The sequence below is a fragment of the Terrapene carolina genome, unplaced genomic scaffold (assembly GCF_002925995.2).
Source record: "Terrapene carolina triunguis isolate 2854851 unplaced genomic scaffold, T_m_triunguis-2.0 Scaffold141, whole genome shotgun sequence".
Lineage (NCBI taxonomy): Eukaryota > Metazoa > Chordata > Testudines > Emydidae > Terrapene > Terrapene triunguis.
Window position 1 is genome coordinate 9,522,642 of NW_020664492.1, and position 21,422 is coordinate 9,544,063.

Consider the following 21,422-nt stretch of genomic DNA (forward strand, 5'->3'; position numbering starts at 1 on the left):
GGAGGAGCAGAGCCGCCATTTTCCCGGACATGTTCGGCTTTTTGGCAATTCCCCCCGGACGGGGGTTTGAGTGCCGAAAAGCCGGACATGTCCGGGGAAAAAGAGGACGTATGGTAACCCTAGGAAATGATCTCATGTGCATTGGTTTGCCACAAACGTCAACAAAAAGTGTCAGAGGTATTGCTCAAAGGCAGGGATCAGTCCAGGCTCTATAGCTGATGCATTCACGGTCCCTAGGCTTTCATTAGGCTTACCCTCCAGTACAGTTGATTCCAATAACTTCTGCAGTGAAACTCAGTCAAGACTCAACTTCCATAAATCTCATTGCACCAGCATGGCCCAGGCTATATTGGTTTCCAGACCTGATCAGGTTGTTGATACATTCACTGATCACCCTTCCTCTGATTGCTGACTTCATATCACAGAACAAAGGGACAAATCTTCCTCTTGGCATCCCTACATCTGACAGCCTGGATTCTAGCTGCTTGAATAAGACTAAAAACCTTTTCTTAAGCAGTTTTAATAGATGATAATAAAAAACTGATGTTACTTTCATTTTAGATTACCTTCTATCCTTAAAATTCTCTAGATTGTCAATGTTTTCCATTAAAGTGCATCTAGCACCTGTATCTGCATAACATCCTAAGATTATGGTTATAATATATTTTCTCATCCTATTACTAAACGATTTCTTAAGCATCTGGCTAAAGTATTTCTACCTATAAAGGATCCACATGCTCCATGGGATCTGACTATTGTATTGGCTAGGTTAATGAAAACCTCATTTGGGCTTTTCACTACCTGTCAAGTCTTCAATCTGTGAAAACAGTATTTTTAGTAGTGATTACTTCTGTAGCATGGGTAAATTTAATACTTTGATGTCAGGTTCTCCCTATATAATTTTTCATATGGATAAGGTTTCATTTAGGCCTTATCTGAGTCTCCTACCTAAGACCAGTGTAATGTTAACCAGTCAGTTAACTTAACAATATTTTGTCCAAAACCTCATGCCAGTAGAATGAAAAGGACTCTGCATTCTTTAGATATATCTAGAGTTTTAGCCTTTTATCTAAATTGAACTAAATCTTTTAGGCATTCTTCCAAATGTATTGTGTCATATGCCAAGAGAGTTAAAGGTAAACAGATTTATTCTCAGAAGCTTTCAAATTGAATTTCAAGACATTAAATTGTGCTATATGCTTGCAGGTCAGGATCCCCCATTAGTAATTAGAACCCATTGTACAAGGGCCCAAGATGCTTCTGTAACTTCCTTTAATAATGCCTCCATTTTAGAAATTGTAAGGCAGCCACATGAGCTTCTGTTAATACTTTCAGAAAACCTTATGTAATTGGACAGGCAACTTGAAAAGATACAGCCTTTGGTAGAGTAGTACTTTGATCTGTCTTTATGTAAGACTTCAATACCCACCTCCATCTGTAAACTGCTTTTCAATCTCTAAGAGTGGAAGTCATAGATAATCACTCAATATAGAATGGGGTATAACTGGTTTGGTAACTACACTGCTGAGGAGGCTCTTGGAGTTGTGGCGGATCACAACTTCAACATGAGTCAGTAATGTGATGCTGTTGCAAAAAAAGCAAAGGTAATTTTAGGTTGCATTAATGAGAGGCATAGCATGCAAGTCACGGGAGGTGATAATACTGCTGTTCTTGGCACTAGTTAGGCCTCAGCCAGAGTACTGTGTCCAATTTTGGTCACTAATGTATAGAAAGGATGTGAAGAAACTGGAAATGATCCAGAGGGGAGCAACAAAAATGATCAAAGGGATGGAATGCAAGCTATACGAGCAAAGGCTGAAGGAACTGGGTATGTTTAGTTTGGAAAAGAGGAGATTGAGGGGGCATAACAGCGGCTTTCAAATATTTGAAAGGCTGTCATAAAAAAGAGAAAAGTTGTTCTCTCTTGCCGCAGAGGGCAAGGCAAGAAGCAATGGGTTTAAACTACAGCATAGCAGATTTAGATGAATTCTCAGGAAAAACTTCCTAACTGTAAGAACAGTAGGACAATGGAACACACTGCCTCGGGAGGTTGTGGAAACGCCTTCGCTGGAGGCTTTCAAAAGGAGGCTGTCATGGATGGTTTAGACACAACAAATCCTGTGTCTTGGTAGGGCTTAGACTAGATGACCCTTGTGGTCTCTTCTAATCTATAGAATATATAGCAAGTTTATACCTTGACATATGTTGTTATATTTTATATTGAATTTTAAACAGGTTTATTTTTTTTAAAATAAACTTATTTGATTTAAATAAAAATAGTGTAAATAAAATCATTTTAAATTTAAAAAACAATTATTTTATCCACCGTTATTAAATGATATTGTTAATATTGTTGTATCACCTAGAGGGCACAGTCAGGTTGTGTTTCCATCATTTTAGATGCTGTACAATGTATACAGGGCTTCTGATTTTTTATTTTAATCAATTAACTCTGATAAAACACTAGTGATTTTTTTTAGAAGAAATTGGTGTTCATGCAGTAAACACCAGAAAAACACTGGAAATGGTTACTTGTAATAGCCATTGATGGACCTATCCTCCATGAACTTATCTAGTTCGTTTTTGAACCCTGTTATAGTCTTGGCCTTCACAACATCCTGTGGCAAGGAGTTCCACAGATTGACTGTGCATTATGTGAAGAAATGCCTTCTTTCTTTTAATGCCTTCTTTTCTTTCTTTTAAGTCTTGCCTATTAATTTCATTTGGTGAACCCTAGTACTTGTGTTATGAGTAAGGCTGCAAGTTTGTCACGGATTCCGTGACTTTCTTGGACTTCCGTGACTTCTGCAGCGGCCGGTATGGCTGGCCCCGGGGCCACCTGAGCAACTCAGGCAGGTTCTGGGTCGGCTGAAAGCTGCTGCTGGAGCAGTCTCAGCCCACTGCACCCCTTTCCCCCAGTAGCAGCAGGAGTTTGGGTGTGGGAGGGGACTCACGGCTGGGGGTTGGGGCACGGGAGGGGGTGAGGGCTCTGGGCAGTGCTTACCTCGGGAGGCTCTCTGGAAGCGTCGACATTTCCCTCCCTCAGCTCCTTGCTCCATGCGCTGCCTCTGCCTGCAGATACCACCCCGCAGCTCCCATTGGCCACAGTTCCCAGCCAATGCCAGCTGCGGAACTGGCGCTTGGGGTGGATGCAGTGCGCAGAGCTGTCTGGCCGTGCCACCGCCTAGGAGCTGAGAGAGGGGGATGTTGACACTTCCGGGGAGGCACGGAGTCAGGTAGGGAGCCTATCAGCCCTGCCGCCCCCCCCCCCACACCAGTGGGGATTCCAGGCTGCCCCCCCAGTGCCTGTAGTCACCTGGGCCACCCACCCAGCACCCTCTGCACCCCCAGGCTGCCCCCCATGACACCCCTGGGCTGCCCCCCCCACCCCCAAGATTTAGTCAGGGGTATATAGTACAAGTCATGGACAGATCACGTGCCATGAATTATTGTTTACTGCCCATGATCTGTCCATGACTTTAACTAAAAATACCCATGACTAAAATGTAGCCTTAGTTATGAGAAGGAGTAAATAGCACTTCCTTATTTACTTTCTCCACACCAGTCATGGTTTTATAGACCTCTTTCATATTCCCCCTTAGTCATCTCTTTTCCAAGCTGAGAAGTCCCAGTCTTCTTAATCGCTCCTCATACCCCAATCATTTTTTTGCCCTTTTCTGAAGCTTTTTCGATTCCAATATATCTTTTTTGAGATGGGGTGACCACATCTGCGCACAGTATTCAAGGTGTGGGCGTACCATGGATTTATATATAGCCAATATGATATTTTCTGTCTTGTTATCTATCACTTTCTTAATGATTCCCAACATTCTGTTCACTTTTTTGACTGCTGCTGCACATTGAGTGGATGTTTTCAGAGAACTATCCACAATGACTCCAAGATCTCTTTCTTGAGTGGTAACAGCTAATTGAGACCCCATCACTTTATATGTATGGTTGGGATGATGTTTTTCAATATGCATTACTTTGCATTTATCAACATTGCATTTCATCTTCCATTTTGTTGCCCAGTCCCTCAGATTTGTGAGATCCTTTTGTAGCTCTTCGCAGTCTGCCTGGGACTTAACTATCTTGAGTAGTTTTGTATCATCTGAAAATTTTGCTGCCTCACTGTTAATCCCTTTTTCCAGATCTTTTATGAATATTTTGCATAGTACTGGTCCCTGTTCAGACCCCTGGGGAACACCACTATTTACCTCTCTCCATTCTGAGAACTGACCATTTATTTACCCTTTTGTTTCCTATCTTTTAACCAGTTACTAATCCATGAGAGGACCTTCCCTCTTAACCCATGACAGCTTACTTTGCTGAAGAGCCTTCGCTGAGGGACCTTTTCGAAGGCTTTCTGAAAATCTAAGTACACTATGTCCACTAGATCACCCTTGTCCACACACTTATTGACACACTCAGCGAATTCTAGTAGATTGGTGATGCATGATTTCCCTTTACAAAAACCATGTTGACTCTTCCTCAACAAATCATGTTCATCTAAGTGTCTGACAATTCTGTTTACTATAGTTTCAACCAGTTTGCCCGGTACTGAAGTTAGGCTTATTGGCCTGCAATTGCCAGGATCACCTCTGGAGCCTTTTTAAAAAGTTGGTGTCACATTAGCTATTTTACAATCATCTGGTACAGAAGCTGATTTTAATGATAGGTTACATACCACAGTTAGCAGTTGTACAAGTTTTCATTCAGTATGATAAACAATTATTTTCCTTGTTAACTCAGAAAGAAGAATATGCAAGGAAGAAGGTGTTTTTTTAATTCATTGAACACCAGTGTGTAGTTATGACTGAATACCTATTTGCAATTCTAGAATAAAAGGAGACAAATTTGAATATTTCATGTGTTCTGGGTCCAAATGTAGGAGAATGCTTGATACTTCTGAATTGGCTATTTGTTTTTACTACTGGAAGAAGAATGTGAATGAAAACCAACCATGGCAATCAGTCATAATAGAAAAATGCTTGTAATAACTAATGTAATCCCAGCCCTGAGGCGTGTCTTAAGCCTTCTCCTTGCTGCTTGGAGTGATTTCTCCCTTCTCACTTTAGGAGTTTGGGTCCTGAGTTCTCTATCTTGGAACCTGGTGCCTCCAACCAAGGTGCCCCTTATTGCCTGGAACACAAGCAGGCTTTCCCTTGGGAAAATGTTTACTAACAGATAATATACTAGGATTGTAGTACAATATGCAAAAAATAAAATAATTATCACTATTCCCAAAGTAACAGTACAACAGCAGAGGGAACTTTATTAGGTACAGGGAACAAAGGGTAAGGGATAAGGAAAGAGAAGAAGTAACTAGAATAATCAAATAACAATCTTACACCCTTCTCCTCCCAGCATTTACAATCAGCCCAGACCTCGCTGCTCCCTCCCAAAGCCCGCCTGGGCAGATAGTGAGTTGAGAATCAGTTCTTTACTGGGTGATGCAGCACTGTAATTGTTGGCTGGCTTAAAACGCGCACATAAAATAAATAGACATAGAATTCCTTATGAGGTCTTCGCCCTAAAAGGGTAGTTTCTTCCTGAGGCTCACTGGTCTGGAGTCCAATAGAAAATTAGGTTGGCTCTTGGTAGCCTGGCCTCCTCAGCCTCCTGTGAAGTTGGTCTCATGGGCTGACATCCTTTTAACAATGCAGTAACCACGAACAGAGTTCAACGTTTCTGGTCCACCCAACAACAGCCAAAACCAAAAATAGCCGAAAGTAAAACAAAACTCGTTGTCTCTGGGTTCTGGTTTATGAATGGTTCTTGTAGTAGCTTTCAACTTGTTCAATCTTCACCCTGAACTCTAGGCAATCTTGGAAACTTAGTCCTCAGCCTCTGTAGCCATTGCTTTTGAGGCTCTGAGTAATATGACAGGAACAACCAGCTCCAGAGAGGGTTACACTAATTAAAGTTATTTTTTCTTTTCTCGATATTACTTTATTCAATAATCTAGTTTATTTTGTTGGTAAAAAATAAACCAGGACTGTTTCTTTGAATATCCACTGTGTATTTTAAATTCATTAAAATTTCTTCTTTTTTATACAGAGCTATGATAAATGTTTTCTTGGCTCTTCAGAGACAGCTGATGCAAATAGAGTGTTTTGTGGTCAACTTGGAGCAGTATATGTGTTCACTGAAGCACTCAATCCAGCACAGATATTTGCAATACATCAGTTAGGACCTGGATATAAGGTAATAACTTAATTTATTTCACAAATATAAAAATAGTTTTCCAATTAAAAACACAATGAGGTATTTTTATTTTTTTAGCCAAAGATTTTGTTTGACTGCACCTCTTTTGGGACTGCTTGAGTGGAGGTTTGTGAAATGTTCTCAATGAAATATAAACCACATCTGTGTTTTCCACATCTGTGTCTTTACCAATCAGAAATTCAACCAGCTTTTTAAAAGATTCACTAAATTTTGTTTTCCTTTCAAGCATACTTGAGTGTACAATGTGTGTTTGGGTCAAAAAGAAATCATGTGAAATTGCAATTATATTCTATTCCAAACAAGGGAAATCAAGCCTTTTTATTGTTTTGTACCCCAAACTCAGAGAGAGGTAACAGACCAAGACGGATCAAAATGTAACCATCTACTCTTATAAAGTGCAAATTCAGAGTTTAAAATGGTTCTGCAGTTGAAATATTAGTGGTCCTTTGGTTTTCATGGTTGTGCTGATGCCATCACGCTAATATTTTCGACAAATTGACGGTACATACGTTACTTTGTTCTCTGATAAAAGCAATATTTATTATTTTCTGTGGAAACTGTAAATAGCATTATTTTAGCTGGTTTGTCTAACTGCAGCAGTTAAGGCATGAGGATGGGAGACAGAGCTGGATTCTATTCCAGACTCCTCTTTGGTGACATAGTGTCAATCTTTTTGAGACTCAGTTTCCCCGTTTGTAAAATGGTAAAACTTTTGGTATTGTTTTTAAAGCACTTTGAGTCCCTCAGAAGTCAGGTGCTATGTATGTGCAAAATACAGAATTTAAATTAACAGATGAAAATAAGGTAAGATACATTTAAACTCCATTAACATTTGGTATTACATTAGGAAAATGATCCTGTAAAAACAAAGTTGTCGTGATATACAGTGAGACTATAAATGTCTCTCATGCTATGTGTATTATATGAATAGGAGAGTATATGTGAGGTACATAGATAATAGGAAATATGTCCTATGTGACTGGTATTTGTAGGTTTTTCTGGAATTCGAAACAATCATATTCACTAGCAGTGAAACAAAACACAATACCTAGTAGACTGTGTATGTTAATGCTTAGTGGAATGAAAGTTGCTTTAGTTCACTGTTTTGTGTCCGAGATCTTGTCTCATTTATTATGGTTGTGGTATCTATTCATTGGTCAACACTTGCAGTGATATTGTGCAATGAGATATAAGCTTTCCTTTATAGAAAAATTAGATATCTAATCCTGATGTTTGTAATGATAATCTTGCCAACATTAAGGATAAATCAATTAAACAATTCCTACTGGAGTTTGCAGAAAGTTTGGAATAATCATTCTGGGATCTGTGAACTCCAAAAACAAAAGCAGACAGTTTAAATACTAACTTTAATTCGTTCACTGCAGATCATTTTATTAGAATCATACAACTACCAGGTTTCTCTCACAATTCCAGGTGGTCTGGTGCACATCCCCCATGCTGAAAGTGTTGTTTCACTTCTGAGCTGCCAAAATCTCAAAATTCCTTCTTGTCAACTTCTATTATGCATTGTATATAAAGTTGCTGTTATACAGAGAACTAGAAAATGTAGTGACCGTGTATAATGAAGTATAATATCACAGTAAATGGGTACTGACTGTATGACTTATTTTCATATTTAATTAATTTAAAAACTCAATTAAAAAAAAGCTGCAGAATTTGTAGTCTGCCATATTAGAACACACAATTCTGGAAACTTCTCAAAAGGTTTGTAGGTCAGTTCCGATAAGTATCCAGATGTTGCCCAGCTATATGAAAACTCTGTAGTTATTATCCTGGGCTGGAAACACTAGAAGAGATTTTTTGTAGTGGCTTTTCAAACTCTACATGTCTGTGCTTGGATAGAAAAACAATTGAGATGCACAAAAACCCCAAAGTAAAGATCATATATTTTAGACAAAGGTTGGGGGTATTTACTTATCTCTGAGCTATTTCACCATCTTGGATGATAATATCAAAGTGTAAAACTGGCACAATATAGTTTTGGGGTGTCACAGGAGAAGCATTTTGATGAGGAATAAGGGAAGTTAGTGAGAAGTATGAAGGAATACAGTTCTTCTAGATGGCATGCTGAGAAATTACCTCAGTGAAGTGTCTTTTGGAAATGATAGAAGGTTTTCATGTGTCCACTACCATACTGCCCCAAAACCAATTTCCTTTATTCCTCTTAGACAATTCAACCTCCATTGTCACTCGATTACAGACTTCAAAGTCGCAATCGCCAACAAAAAAACTTCAAAAACAGACTCCAACGAGAAAGTGCAGAATGGGAATTAATTTGCAAACTGGACACCATTAAATTAGGCTTGAATAAAGACTGGGAGTGGATGGGTCATTACACAAAGTAAAACCTATTTCCCCATGCTAATTTCCCCCCCTACTGTTATCACTACAAAAGTTTTTTTTTCTCCTGCTGATAATAGCCCATCTTAACTGATTACTCTCATTATAGTTAGTATGGCAACACCCATTTTTTCATGTCCTCTGTGTGTGTGTATATATATCTACCTACTGTATTTTCCACTGCATGCATCCAATGAAGTGGGTTTTAGCCCACAAAAGCTTATGCTCAAATAAATTTGTTAGTCTGTAAGGGCTTGTCTATACTTACGCGCTGGTTCGGCGGCAGGCAATTGAACTTCTGGGTTCAATTTATCGCGTCTTGTCTGGACGCGATAAATCGAACCCAGAAGTGCTTGCCGTCGACTCCGGTAATCCTGCTCGGCGTGAGGAGTACGCGGAGTCGAAGGGGGAGCCTGCCTGCTGCGTCTGGACCGCGGTAAGTTCGAACTAATGTACGTCGACTTCAGCTACGTTATTCACGTAGCTGAAGTTGCGTACCTTAGTTCGAATTGGGGGGTTAGTGTAGACCAGGCCTAAGGTGCCACAAGTACTCCTCATTCTTTTTGCTGATACAGACTAACATGGCTACCACTCTGAAATATTTAGGTCTGGTTCCTCCCTGAAGAAATGGTCTTTCTGTGTGTTCTGAGACCCCATGTATTCATAATTTTTATTCTTGTTACTTTAACAACTGCAAGGTTAATAGAAGACAGCATACTCTCTTCTCTTAGACTTGGTTTAAAAGCATTTGAACCCTTACTTTTTTGAGCAAGGTGACATGATAGATTAGTATACTGCTGTAAATCGATAATGTACTAAAAAAGCCTAGCAGCAGGAACATCTCTTAGCAGTCACAAAAAAAGAGTAAGTCAGGTAGATAGGAACAAAAATAGAAAAGATGTCTGCCTGAGGTGCTATCAAAATTATACCAGACAATTAAGAAGGATGCCAAAGTCATAAATATACTAAGATTCAGAATTAAGGCCACTTTACAAAACAGTGATGAGGATGCTCAGATGCTCAAATAAAAGGCTGCTCAATTCTGAACATTTATCTGTTAATGATTAATACCAAAATTTTTAATATATATACAGAAAATACAGTGTTGGTATCGACATCCCTAAATAATTGGGTCTCAGTAACACCATATTATTCTCAATCCTATATGTCTTATAGATCATTGGTAGGGTGACCATACATCCCGTTTTGGGTGGGACAATCCCTTTTTTAAGTGCTGTCCCGGCTGTCCTGACTTTTTTTGGCAAAACTGGACACTTGTCCGGTTTGCTCTTGCCAACTGATCAACTGGACAAATGCACAGTTTTGCCAAAAAGTGGGGTGCGACCCCCAGCGGGGTACAGTGTGGGAGGAAGGGCTCAGGAGAGTGGCTCAGGCTGGGCTGAGCGGGTGGGTGGCAGGGGGGTCTCAGGCTGGCCCCACATGCCAGGGAGGAGAGTTTTTTCCCTTTGGGAAAATATGGTCACCCTAATCATTGGAATATATTAATCAGGGTGGATTTGATTTAAATTACTAGACAGGAAGACTCGATTTAATCATGTTTTTCTACATAAAAGTGCATTCTTGTTGGTTGTTATAACTTTAATACATATTCTTCATAACTCAGAGATAGATGTAGGTTTCATTTTTAGAAGGTACACACTATACATTTGTAAACAGTGATTTATTTTGAAAACTTTTCAGATTAGTTTTACAGCTATATTAGAAAATGAATGATTGTTTGGTTATTTCATTTACCAAAGGTAATTGAAGCAGATATTTATGAAGTCATTGGGAGGTGAACTATCTCCAATTCAACAGGCTAATCATCACCAGACAGAGCATGTAAATTGTTTTATTTAACTAAAACAACAACGTTATATATTCTGGATTTTTTTCTTCAGCAGCAAACATATAATATTTTAACAAAACAAGCATATGTCCCTCGCTTCTCACATTTATCGCCAGACTTCTTCTCCTTGTCCAGATCTATTCCGCCCCCAACAATCTTCTATTCATTGAACTTTTTGAAACTTTGCACTTTAGAGAGAGATAAGGGCTTTACTCTGTGTACACAAATTAGCAGAGGGACAATAGAGTTGAGGTCTGTTATTTCTCACCTCTATATATTTATTTATTTAAAAAACATTTTTTGCTGGTAACAAGCACGTTACCTCTGGGGAGAGAAATCCACAGTTTGAGAACTGCAAAACTAAGCATCTCTGATGGTATCTTCTACACTGAGCACTGAGTCCAATTGGGTAGATAGAAAGATTAACCTAAATAATCTATACAGAAGCCTGTGGAACCCCATAAAATTGGGTCCCTAATCCATGAACTATTGGAACTCATTTACAAAACTTTTCTTAAACATTACATGAATATATTGTCTCATACTGTAGAATTAGAATTTATAATCCCTATTCCATGATGAGATATCTTTGAGCTATAATGTATCTTAATTAAAACTATCTTTAGATAGGTTTTTTCCTCAAAAAACATTTTATCAAAAAAATCTGATTTAGGTAAAAAAAATAAATTTTTTTTAAATTAAAAAAAATCTGATTTCTATCCACCCTAATATGATTTAAATATGGGATGAAAACAACTTTGACAAAGCTGGAAGAGTTTTTTCTATCAAAAATTGAGGTTAATATGACTTTGTATGGGGGTGTCTTTTATTCTAGCAAACGATGCAGTATGGATTCCGGACCAGTAGTTTGATTAACAGGAGAGAAAGGGGGCAATTGGGTAGCTGCTGAAAAAGTTTTGACATCGTGCATTTGAGCTATAATGTATCTTAATTAAAACTATCTTTAGATACAATGCTTTTTGAAGAAAAAAACCTATAAAAAAAACTGATTTAAATAAAAAAAAATCTGATTTTTAAATTTTTTTTTTAAATCATTGATTTTAATCCACCCTGATGTTAATGCCTCTACATATGACTGGTACAAGTTTAGAAACACTTTGGCTCTAGTGATTTCTCTATTAAAACTGAAAATATGCCTAGAGTTCAGTTGTGTGAAAACCAGTATGTTTATAAATAATAAAAAATATTGATAGCTACATTAGAAGGGATAAAATATTGTAAAGGACATAAATGCTCATTCTTCAGATTAGAAGCCAATCACTAACTTCCTAGGACTAGGAAGAAATTTTCCCTGGGGGGAGATTATTCCATAGTCCATTTGGGGTTTTCTTTCACCTTATTCTGAATCATCTGGAACTGGCTGTTGTCGGAGATGGGTTACTGAACTAGATGGAACATTAGTCTGATCCAGCCGCTGTGTCCTACATTTCCTTAGAAATACCATCTCCACAGAATTCTTCACTTTTAATCTTCCTTTTCCCCGTATCTCTTCTGTTTTCTGTTTACTCTGTTACACAAAGAACATTTTTATAAGAAGTACAAATCAACTACTAGCTTAAAAATTGGTTTAGCACAGCTGAGCTCTTGGTGCAATCAGCAATATTTTGAATCCACAAAAGGCTCAAGATGTGTTCATTTTGGAGTAGCAAGGTATCTATTGCAGACCCCTGTGTCTGACTGGAGTCCATTAAAGTGGCACTGCCTTCATCTCAAGAATGAGGAAGATAAGATTCATAGACTGAACGTGTTGCTGACAGAAGAATTGGCCTTTCACCTGGATATGCCCTACTAGGCTGAGTGTTCCATTTTTACTTTTCAGCAGAAATCCTTGGATCATAGAGGACAGTCAAAGCAGTTTGGTGTTGTGAAAGGAGGACCTTTTTAAAGGCCTGAGCCTCAGAACAGAGGGGGGGAAAAGAGAAGTAGTGTTCCAGAACTTCTGATCCTTCTGCTTTGCTGGGTCCTAAGTATCATAGAATCATAGAACTGGAAGGGACCTCGAGAGGTTATCTAGTCCAGTCCCCTGCACTCATGACAGGACTAAGTATTATCTAGACCAGGGGTAGGCAACCTATGGCACGCGTGCCAAAGGCGGCACGCGAGCTGATTTTCAGTGGCAATCACACTGCCCAGGTCCTGGCCACCGGTCTAGGGGGCTCTGCATTTTAATTTAATTTTAAATTAAGCTTCTTAAACATTTTAAAAACCTTATTTACTTTACATACAACAATAGTTTAGTTATATATTAGACTTAGAGAAAAAGACCTTCTAAAAACGTTAAAATGTATTACTGTCACGCGAAACCTTAAATTAGAGTGAATAAATGAAGACTCGGCACACCACTTCTGAAAGGTTGCCTACCCCTGATCTAGACCATCCATGGTGCACATGGCTGCCATAGCAAGTCCTCAGTTCTAACCCTTTCTTTTAAATGGGAAGAAAAAGAAGCTATGCTTCATACAGTCAAGCTCTCAAGAAAGGAGCATTCTTATTCCGGAAATCTGTTGCTTGATCTTGCTGGTCCTCATTCTCATTCTGGATTGTGATATTGCTGAATAGTCTTATATAGAGAGAAAATCTGCAGAGGCAGTTTATGATAGAGAAAGGAAGATTAGATTCTATTAAATTGAGTTCTTTGAATGTAGTGCATTTGCAGATCTGCACTGAACTTCTCTTTTCCATTCTTAAGAGTCAGAATAGGAGTTGTATAGGGAGTGAGGCATCTATAAGCCTTTGGTTCTGGAGTGTATAAGCCTCCCCTAATGGTTTTACTACTAACTGTTTTATGGCTTGCAAGGCATGGCACAAAACTCTTACACTGTGGATCTACAGAGGCAATGTATTTGGTGATGTACATTTACTGGTAAGGATCTTTCTTTTATCTTATTTAATTTAAATAATGACTTGTGTAGAAAATCGTTTAAATTACTTTGGATGACGCATTGCAGTTTTAATGTTAATGATATTCCTCTTTTAGATTAATATTTTTATTTTGGTTGATTGAAAACATTATACTGACTGCATCATAGAGCAGTATTGAGAGGCTGTGGAGTACTTAATTTAATTAAATATGACATTCTTCATTCACTGATAACAAACAGCCAACGATTTACAGTATATGATCCTATATCTCATAATTGTTGCATGATAAAATTAGTCTATACCTTCAGTCTAAGAATTTGTGTAATGTAGTACAAAAATTTCCAATAAAAATTCACTTTTCTTATACAATTTTGCAGGAATCATAGTAAGATATGATTACTTAATATGAATCAGTTAAAACATTAATTTTACTGTCAACCACAATGTTTCATAAGTGATCAACCATGCAGCAGGTTTTGGTGAGGTGACTATCAAATCTCAAATACAGTAGTAGTAATGTTGAAATAACATCCCCTATGGTTAATTTTATCATACACTTTTGATCTTAGTCTGTGCATAACACTAATCCTGGTATGTGTGAAGAACTGGAAATAGTGCAGTATGATGGTTTAATTAGTTAAAACATTTGTTTTGTTTTCATTATAGGCCGAATATCACTGTCTATTGTAGAAATATAATTCTGCTGAAATTAGAAATGTCCCAGCTCAACTAGCTAATTTAGGTGATAATAAACAGAATTAATGTGATGATTGCACTATGTAATCAGGCCTCTTTCCTTATTCCTGAAGTTGGTAGACTGCTGTAGTGGAACCTAGCAGGATATATAAAAGAAGCAAAACCAACAGGTTGCTTCTTGTAAGACCCTGTTTTCAGTTGCTTATAACTTTGCTAAACTTTAACTGTTTAGGTTGAAATTTTCCATCCCAGGTACCTGCCTGTGGCTGAATTTTGTTGGGTTATTTCAGCAAATGGTTCTGAAGAATTTGACTAGGGAAAATAAGTTATTTTAACTATGTAAACAAACAAACTTGCTCTGGCATCAGGGACGTGCCTTTTCTTGTGTGAAAATCTACCCTATTTGGTCGAAAGCCTTTGAAAATCTCAGTTCACGAATGTTCAGGAGAAACTAGCTAGTGTTTGGCATCAAACTACTACTCTGTGGAATTTCTTCCCTCCCTGTTACGTTGGCCTCCAGATGGTTCTGTGTCTTGGTTCTGTGATTATCTCTATTTCTGTAGGTTTTCCCTGGATGGTGTCTGTTGGCTTGCAAGTGCCTCCTGTTCCTTTGGATTACTTGTCCCTTTTGTGTAGTCAACTCGTGTGAGCTAGATGACACTTTTGTGGAGAAATTGGAAAGGGTCCAGAGAAGAGCAACAAGAATGATTAAAGGTCTTGAGAACATGACCTATGAAGCAAGGCTGAAAGAATTGGGTTTGTTTAGTTTGGAAAAGAGAAGACTGAGAGGGGACATGATAGCAGTTTTCAGGTATCTAAAAGGGTGTCATAAGGAGGAGGGAGAAAACTTGTTCACCTTAGCCTCTGAGGATAGAACAAGAAGCAATGGGCTTAAACTGCAGCAAGGGAGGTCTAGGTTGGACATTAGGAAAAAGTTCCTAACCGTCAGGGTGGTTAAACACTGGAATAAATTGCCTAGGGCGGTTGTGGAATCTCCATCTCTGGAGATATTTAAGAGTAGGTTAGATAAATGTCTATCAGGGATGGTCTAGACAGTATTTGGTCCTGCCATGCGGGCAGGGGACTGGACTCGATGACCTCTCGAGGTCCCTTCCAGTCCTAGAATCTATGAATCTATGAATCTATGCCCCCTTCATGATTCCTTTAGTCCACTCTTTCTGGTGTCTTTCTAATGGCTGAATCCTCATAGGAGAGCCGGTCTCCACGGCTTGTAGGTTATGACTGAGCTGTTGTACTCTGGTTCCTGTTTTTTCTGATTGGTGGCCATCTTCTCTCTGTGGTATCTCCATCTTTCTGGCTGCAACAGGTCTCCCCTCATTGGTATCAGGATTTTGGTCCTTTGTCCTATAGTTGCTGCGCTGGATTGTTTTGGTACCCTTGTGATGGGGTATTCTTGTGTGCCAAAAATGCTAACAACAAGAAACAACCTTGTTTAATGGTCTCTTAGCTGTTTTCACAGCTGATCCTACATTATCATTAATCTGTGTGTACGCTGGGGAGAAGGGGTGGTGGTCAAATTCCTGGAATTTTTCTCTGGGAAATTGGGGTCTGTTGTTGGTGAATACTCTGGAATGCATATCTCACAAAGTGGGCCTTCAGTTTGCCAATCACTGACTTGCTTTTTGTATCAGGCAGGGCATTGACATCCCCAAAAATTTGAATAGTAGTCCACTGTAATCAAGTACTGCTTTTCTTTGAAGGTAAATAAGTTTATTTCCACCTATTCCCATGGTCAGGAGGGCAGCTCATGTGGTAACAGTCTCTTTCAGCTGGCAGTTATCACACAACTGGCAGGTGTCGTACCTCTCTGTCAAGGAGCGGAGTTGTGTATTTGTTCCCAGCCAGTAAACACACACTCAAGCCCATCTAAGACAGCTGTCAATATCCAGGTATGACATTCTTATGTAATGAGGCGGAGAGACAGCTCTGTGTCCTCAAAATGTAATTTCATCCTGCATGCTCAGATTGGTGATACTGGGTATGTATGCCCTGGTCAGGGTGTCATGTACCAGTAATCTTCCTGGACAATATCTGATCTCTATTCTGGTAGTACTTCAGGGCTGGGGCATCTGTTATCTTTTGTTTCAACACGTCAAATGCTTGATTTTGGGGACCAGCCCAGTCCCACTCAACGTTCTGTCTTGTGAGCTGATGTATGGGGGGTGCTGCTGCAACCAGAAAATTTATCATTCCTATGAAGACCTGTACCCCTTTTCACATCCACTGGAGCCTCTGACTGCATTGATCTTCTTGGGATCTGCTTTCATTCCCCCTTCTGTGAGCAGATGTCCAATCTATGTCATCTCAAGCTGTTTGAGTCACATTTTTTCTGGGTTGGGTTTTATGTTCCTAAACCTGCATCGCTGTAGAAAAGCTTGCAGTTTTCTGTCATGGTCTCCTCTAGATCCAGCTTCTGTATCATTGCTCCCTGCACCTGTAGTGAGGCTAGAATCTGCAATTATTTTAATCCCCAGGCAGGTTTTCTAGCAGTTGGGTGAGTCTTTTCCGGAACACTTCTCATTCTGGGGTTATGCACTATGACATGCACAGCTATCTGTAGCAAGACCAAATAGTGTTGCGAAGGTCAGCATGCTGGACGCTTTATCCAGGCTTGTGCTAAAATGTGTTCCTCACGTTAAAATATAAAGTTTCTGTCTTTGGAAAGTTCTGGCAAGACATTGTCAATTCTGGGCACTGGATAGTGGCATTTTTCAGTGACTGGTTCAGTGGCTTTGGGTCCAGTGGCTTCTTTACCACCACCATCTTGCTTATCCAGACTATATTGGCCTCTACAGGTGCTATGATACCCCTACCTGCTTTGCAGATTTTTGAGCTCTTCATGTATTGAATTAAGTAGTTCCACTATAATTTGTCTTCTTGGTAAGCACATGGGTTCCACTGTGGGGTCTACTTCCAATTGCAGCTTTCCTTTGAGGCACTTGTTGCCTTTGAAAACATCCCCATATGCTTTTAAACTTGTCTCCGTTGTGCATTGGACTCCCCTTTTTGCTTTCTTGCACTGCAACTGTAAAATTCTGATGCTGCACCCTGATCAGATCCATGGCTTGCTTGGCTGTATTTCCTGAGAGGAATCTGTAGTGCTTTCCATCCACCACTAAAAACTTCAGTTGGTGGCATCTGATATTTTCTGGATAGTTAGTATGAGACCACATTTTCCTACAGGCTGCATTATGCTCTCGTACAAATTAGTGGGTCTGCTCTCTTTCATGAGTATGTCTGTATCTAGTTCACCCTGAAGAATCATGTTGCAGGAGGCCCCACTATCCTCTTGAAATGGTACAGGGCATTTCACTATTAACATTATTGTATGCACGGAGATTGGTAGTATTCCTTGTTGTTTTCTTGTCCTGACAACCTGAACCTGATATGCTCTTGGACTCAGCGAGAGAGTCAGAATGTCATCGCTGCTCTCTGTTGTGCCATCCCCCTCTTGTACAACTCTGAGTGAATCTTTTGAAGACCTTCCTCTGCTCTTGCACACAATGCTAAAATGGATCAATGTGCCTCATTCCTTGCAATTCTGTCCTAGTGTGGTGTGCTTCTCCTTTGCCCGTTTAGGCTGTCTCCCACAGTAAATGCATCTAACTGTGCATATGACTGCTGGCTCTCCTTTGCTTTTTTCTCATTGCTTGTACTTCTGGGGGTGTTATGCCTTCTTGGCTTTCATCTTTTCCCTTGAGGCTTCTGCTGCATGTCCCATGTCTAAGCATCGGTCTAATGTGAGATCACCTTCATGGAACAACCACTTCCACAGGTGGTGATCTCAACTCCTGCAGACAATCCTGTCCCGAATCAGGGATTCCATCAAGTCCTCAAAATTACATGTAACGGACAGTGTGTGTAAGGCTGTAATATGGGAATCAATCCTCTCTCCTTTGCATTGATTTCTAGAGAAAAACCTTTTGCTCCTCAGGGTTTTTTTTCTGCTTTGGGGAGCAGTATGTCACTCAGACTCCTAGGATTGCTCTGAGGCTTGAAGTAATGTTGAGCTTCAGAGTGCTGCAGACCTCTCTGCCTTACTGCCCAATAAGGTAAAATAAAAGTTTTACTTGCCTGCTGTTGTCATCCTTCTGCATGGCGAGGTCTATGTACAGCTTAAACTCCTCCTTCCACTGGCTTCATCATTGGGCTAGGGTTGTGTCTGCAAAATCCAGGGCTCCGGGGGGCTTCAGACTAAGTTCCATGGCTCATGGTGCCAGGTGCTGCACTTCATAGATCTCATAGCTCTGCCCTGCCACCATGTTTCATTCACACAGAGTGACACTGAATGCAGATTAAGTAGAACTTTATTAAATCCTGTGCACTGCTTTGTCTATGTGGCTGAGTTGCTTCCAGCCTAACTCGCCACATTTTCCAGTTCCACTGATGTCTCATCAATGATGGTCCATCCAGGGAATGTGGGCCCTCTGACTCTAGTTCCAGTGATCATGATACAGGACCAGAACAAACTGTCAGGGCCAGGGGCAGATGGGGTCCGGCTTACAGGGACAGACGCAGAAGGGTTTGGAACCACTAGAGTACACTCCCCTCAGAACCTAGAATGGGATTTAGGATTCCTGAGTGTCAGCATTCCTCTGCTGTCAGCAAATACCTGTGAAACCCGCTTGCAAATGTGTGCCTTATAGTAGCTGACCCACATAAAGGATAACAGCCCTCTACTGCTATCAGTGACTCTGTTAGCCTAAGTGGCAGAGGTCTGTGCTGTGGATCTAAAGGTTCCACATGATGGAATTTAATTTGTTTTCAGTTTCCTTTTTTAAAAACCTAGGAAATTCCATCCAAAAAACTACATTAGAAGAACTTTTTAAGATTGCAAAGTCATAAGTTAGAAAAGGTCCTAACTCATTCTCTGATCACCATCTGTCCTGTGCACTCAGTGAAGCATGGGTCCTGTGGAAAAGAATAGCATGTGATCGTGCTAAAGGCTATGATAATTCAGGTGCACAAGGAGGCCAGACTGCACAAAGAACTTTAATTCTGGCTTTTCCTAACTTTAACAGTTTGACTTTGCAATTTTAACACTTTTACTTAGTTGTTGTGGATGTAATATATGAACTTCTGTGAATCCCTTCTAGTTTTTCAACAGAATTTATAAATAATCCTTTAAATGTTACTTGCAAAGGAAAATATAATGGTGCCCTTTTTGCTGCTTTTGTTTTACAAAATAGGCTTGAAATGTTTTTCGTCCCTGTCTTTTTCCACTCTAGATATGCTAGCTCTTGACTTTCCCTGTTTGTGCTGGAGGACTGAAGAGTGGCAGAAGTGCAAATAAATGAGAAGAGGGAGGAATTTCTATTTGGATTGGTTAAAATATTTTTATTTAAACAAGAAACATCTACAGTATTTAACACTAAGTGCTTATGAATGAGGTTCCTTGTGAAATTTTAAAATCCTCCATGCCTTCCATTGAGGGCTCTCAGTACAGTTCTTTAGTTGTCTGCCTAAAACAGAGAACAACATGTGACATTGTATTTCAACAGTACAAAAAAGTTGAATAAATTTTAACCACCCTCCCCACAATTTCTCAAAATTCGAGCTAAGCAAATAATTGATTTTTGGTTTGGCAGTTGAACTGAAAAATCCTGAAAAAAGATGAGTTTCAAATCAAAACTCATTTTTTTATCACTGAAACAAAAAAAAATCATCCCGGTTAAATAACGTGATTTGAGTGTTACGTTTCAGGGAAAAAATAGACAAATTATTCACTGAATTTGACTCAAATTTGTGAATAGTTTCAGTGCCCTGAAAAATCAATTTTTTGGCAAATTTACTATTCACCAAAAAAAATTTGCCCAGCTCTACTCATAATCTCTTAAACTCTTCAGACTCTCATCATACATCATTAAAAGTTAGTCAGCACAAACAAATTTCACCCCTATCCAGTGCAGTGTGATCTGGCGCCTCTCCCAAACTGCTATACAAGTATATGCATATTATTTAAATTGCAAATTTACCCTATTCCTGGTGCTTGTCTTCATTAATAAAGAAAACACAAATAAGAGAACCAAGATTAGAAGCAATGAAGCCTGGGGAGAAAGTTGAAGCTACAGCTCTTCTCTTGGGAGACCTCAGCCCACACCCTCCATCCTCTTTGCTCATGGAGCCATTCCCACCTCTTGTTCCCACAAGGATTAATGACTTTTTGGCTTGTGTGAGACAGTAGACCCCATTTAACCTTTTCCGAGTAGGATCAACAGATGCTACAGTGTGGGATATTTTAGGAAATTACTGCTATCCTATTAAATTTACCTTTTAAAATGTTTGTGTCCTTGTCTATGCTTTTTTTAAATTCAGTCCAGATAACATGAATAGAAACCAACACGAGAGCAGCTCTCTTTGCATGTATGGGGAAAGGGCCACACCTTGTGAAGACATGGAAGCTCTCCATGGGCCAACATCACAGATATATGCCATTTGCTCTAGTTCAGGGGTCGGCAACCTTTCAGACGTGGTGTGCCGAGTCTTCATTTATTCACTCTGATTTAAGGTTTTGCGTGCCGGTAATACATTTTAATATTTTTAGAAGGTTTCTTTCTATAAGTCTATAATATATAACTAAACTTGTTGTATGTAAAGTAAATAGCTTCTTAAATATTTTTAAAACCTTTCATTTAAAATTAAATTAAAATGCAGAGCCCCCCGGACCGGTGGCTAGGACCTGGGCAGTGTGAGTGCCACTGAAAATCAGCTCGTGTGCCGCCTTCTGCACGGATGCCATCGGTTGCCTACCCCTGCTCTAGTGCAATATAAATAGTCAGTGTGTTTTCTGTGTGCATACACAATGAAGAGTCCTTGTGGCACCTTAGAGACTAACAAATGTATTTGGGCATAAGCTTTCCACCACTTCATCAGATGCATGGAGTGAAAAATACAGAAAGCAGTATAAATATTACAGCACATGAAAAGATGGGAGTTGTCTTAACAAGTGGGACGTCAGTGCTACAGTGAGTCTTTTCCCGCATGATACTAACAACAGGGCCGGCTCCAGGTTTTTTGCCGCCTCAAGCAAAAAAAAAAAAAAAAAAGGGCCAGAGTGCCGCTCCTTGAAAAGTGCTGCCCCAAGCACATGCTTGGAATGCTGGTGCCTAGAGCCGGCCCTGACTAACAATTAGCAATATAGGTAACAAAGTATTATGTAGAAGCATTTATTGTGTTTCTTCCCTTACCTTGATGATGATTCCGAGTGTGGATCTTATGGGAGCTCCAGGTTATGATCACTTCCTTCAGGCAAAAGCTTCCTATCTGCTGTTGTCAGAAGCCTGACAAAGTGCAAGAGAGATGTCTAACTTGTGTGTGTCTGGCTTTCAGGCAGTGATCTAGAACATTAATTCTCTTTTGAACCAGTGTAAACCAGTAGGCAGCA

General features: G+C 39.6%; 1 protein-coding gene across 1 annotated transcript in view; it reads left to right on the plus strand.

Annotated features, from left to right (window-relative positions):
• LOC113406807 (neurobeachin-like) overlaps positions 1 to 21,422 on the plus strand; it is a 942,582-nt gene that overhangs the window by 182,812 nt on the left and 738,348 nt on the right. The window contains exon 8 of the mRNA XM_029911985.1: positions 6,061 to 6,207. Within this exon, the coding sequence (XP_029767845.1) occupies positions 6,061 to 6,207 (147 nt within the window). The remainder of the gene's footprint in view (positions 1 to 6,060; positions 6,208 to 21,422) is intronic.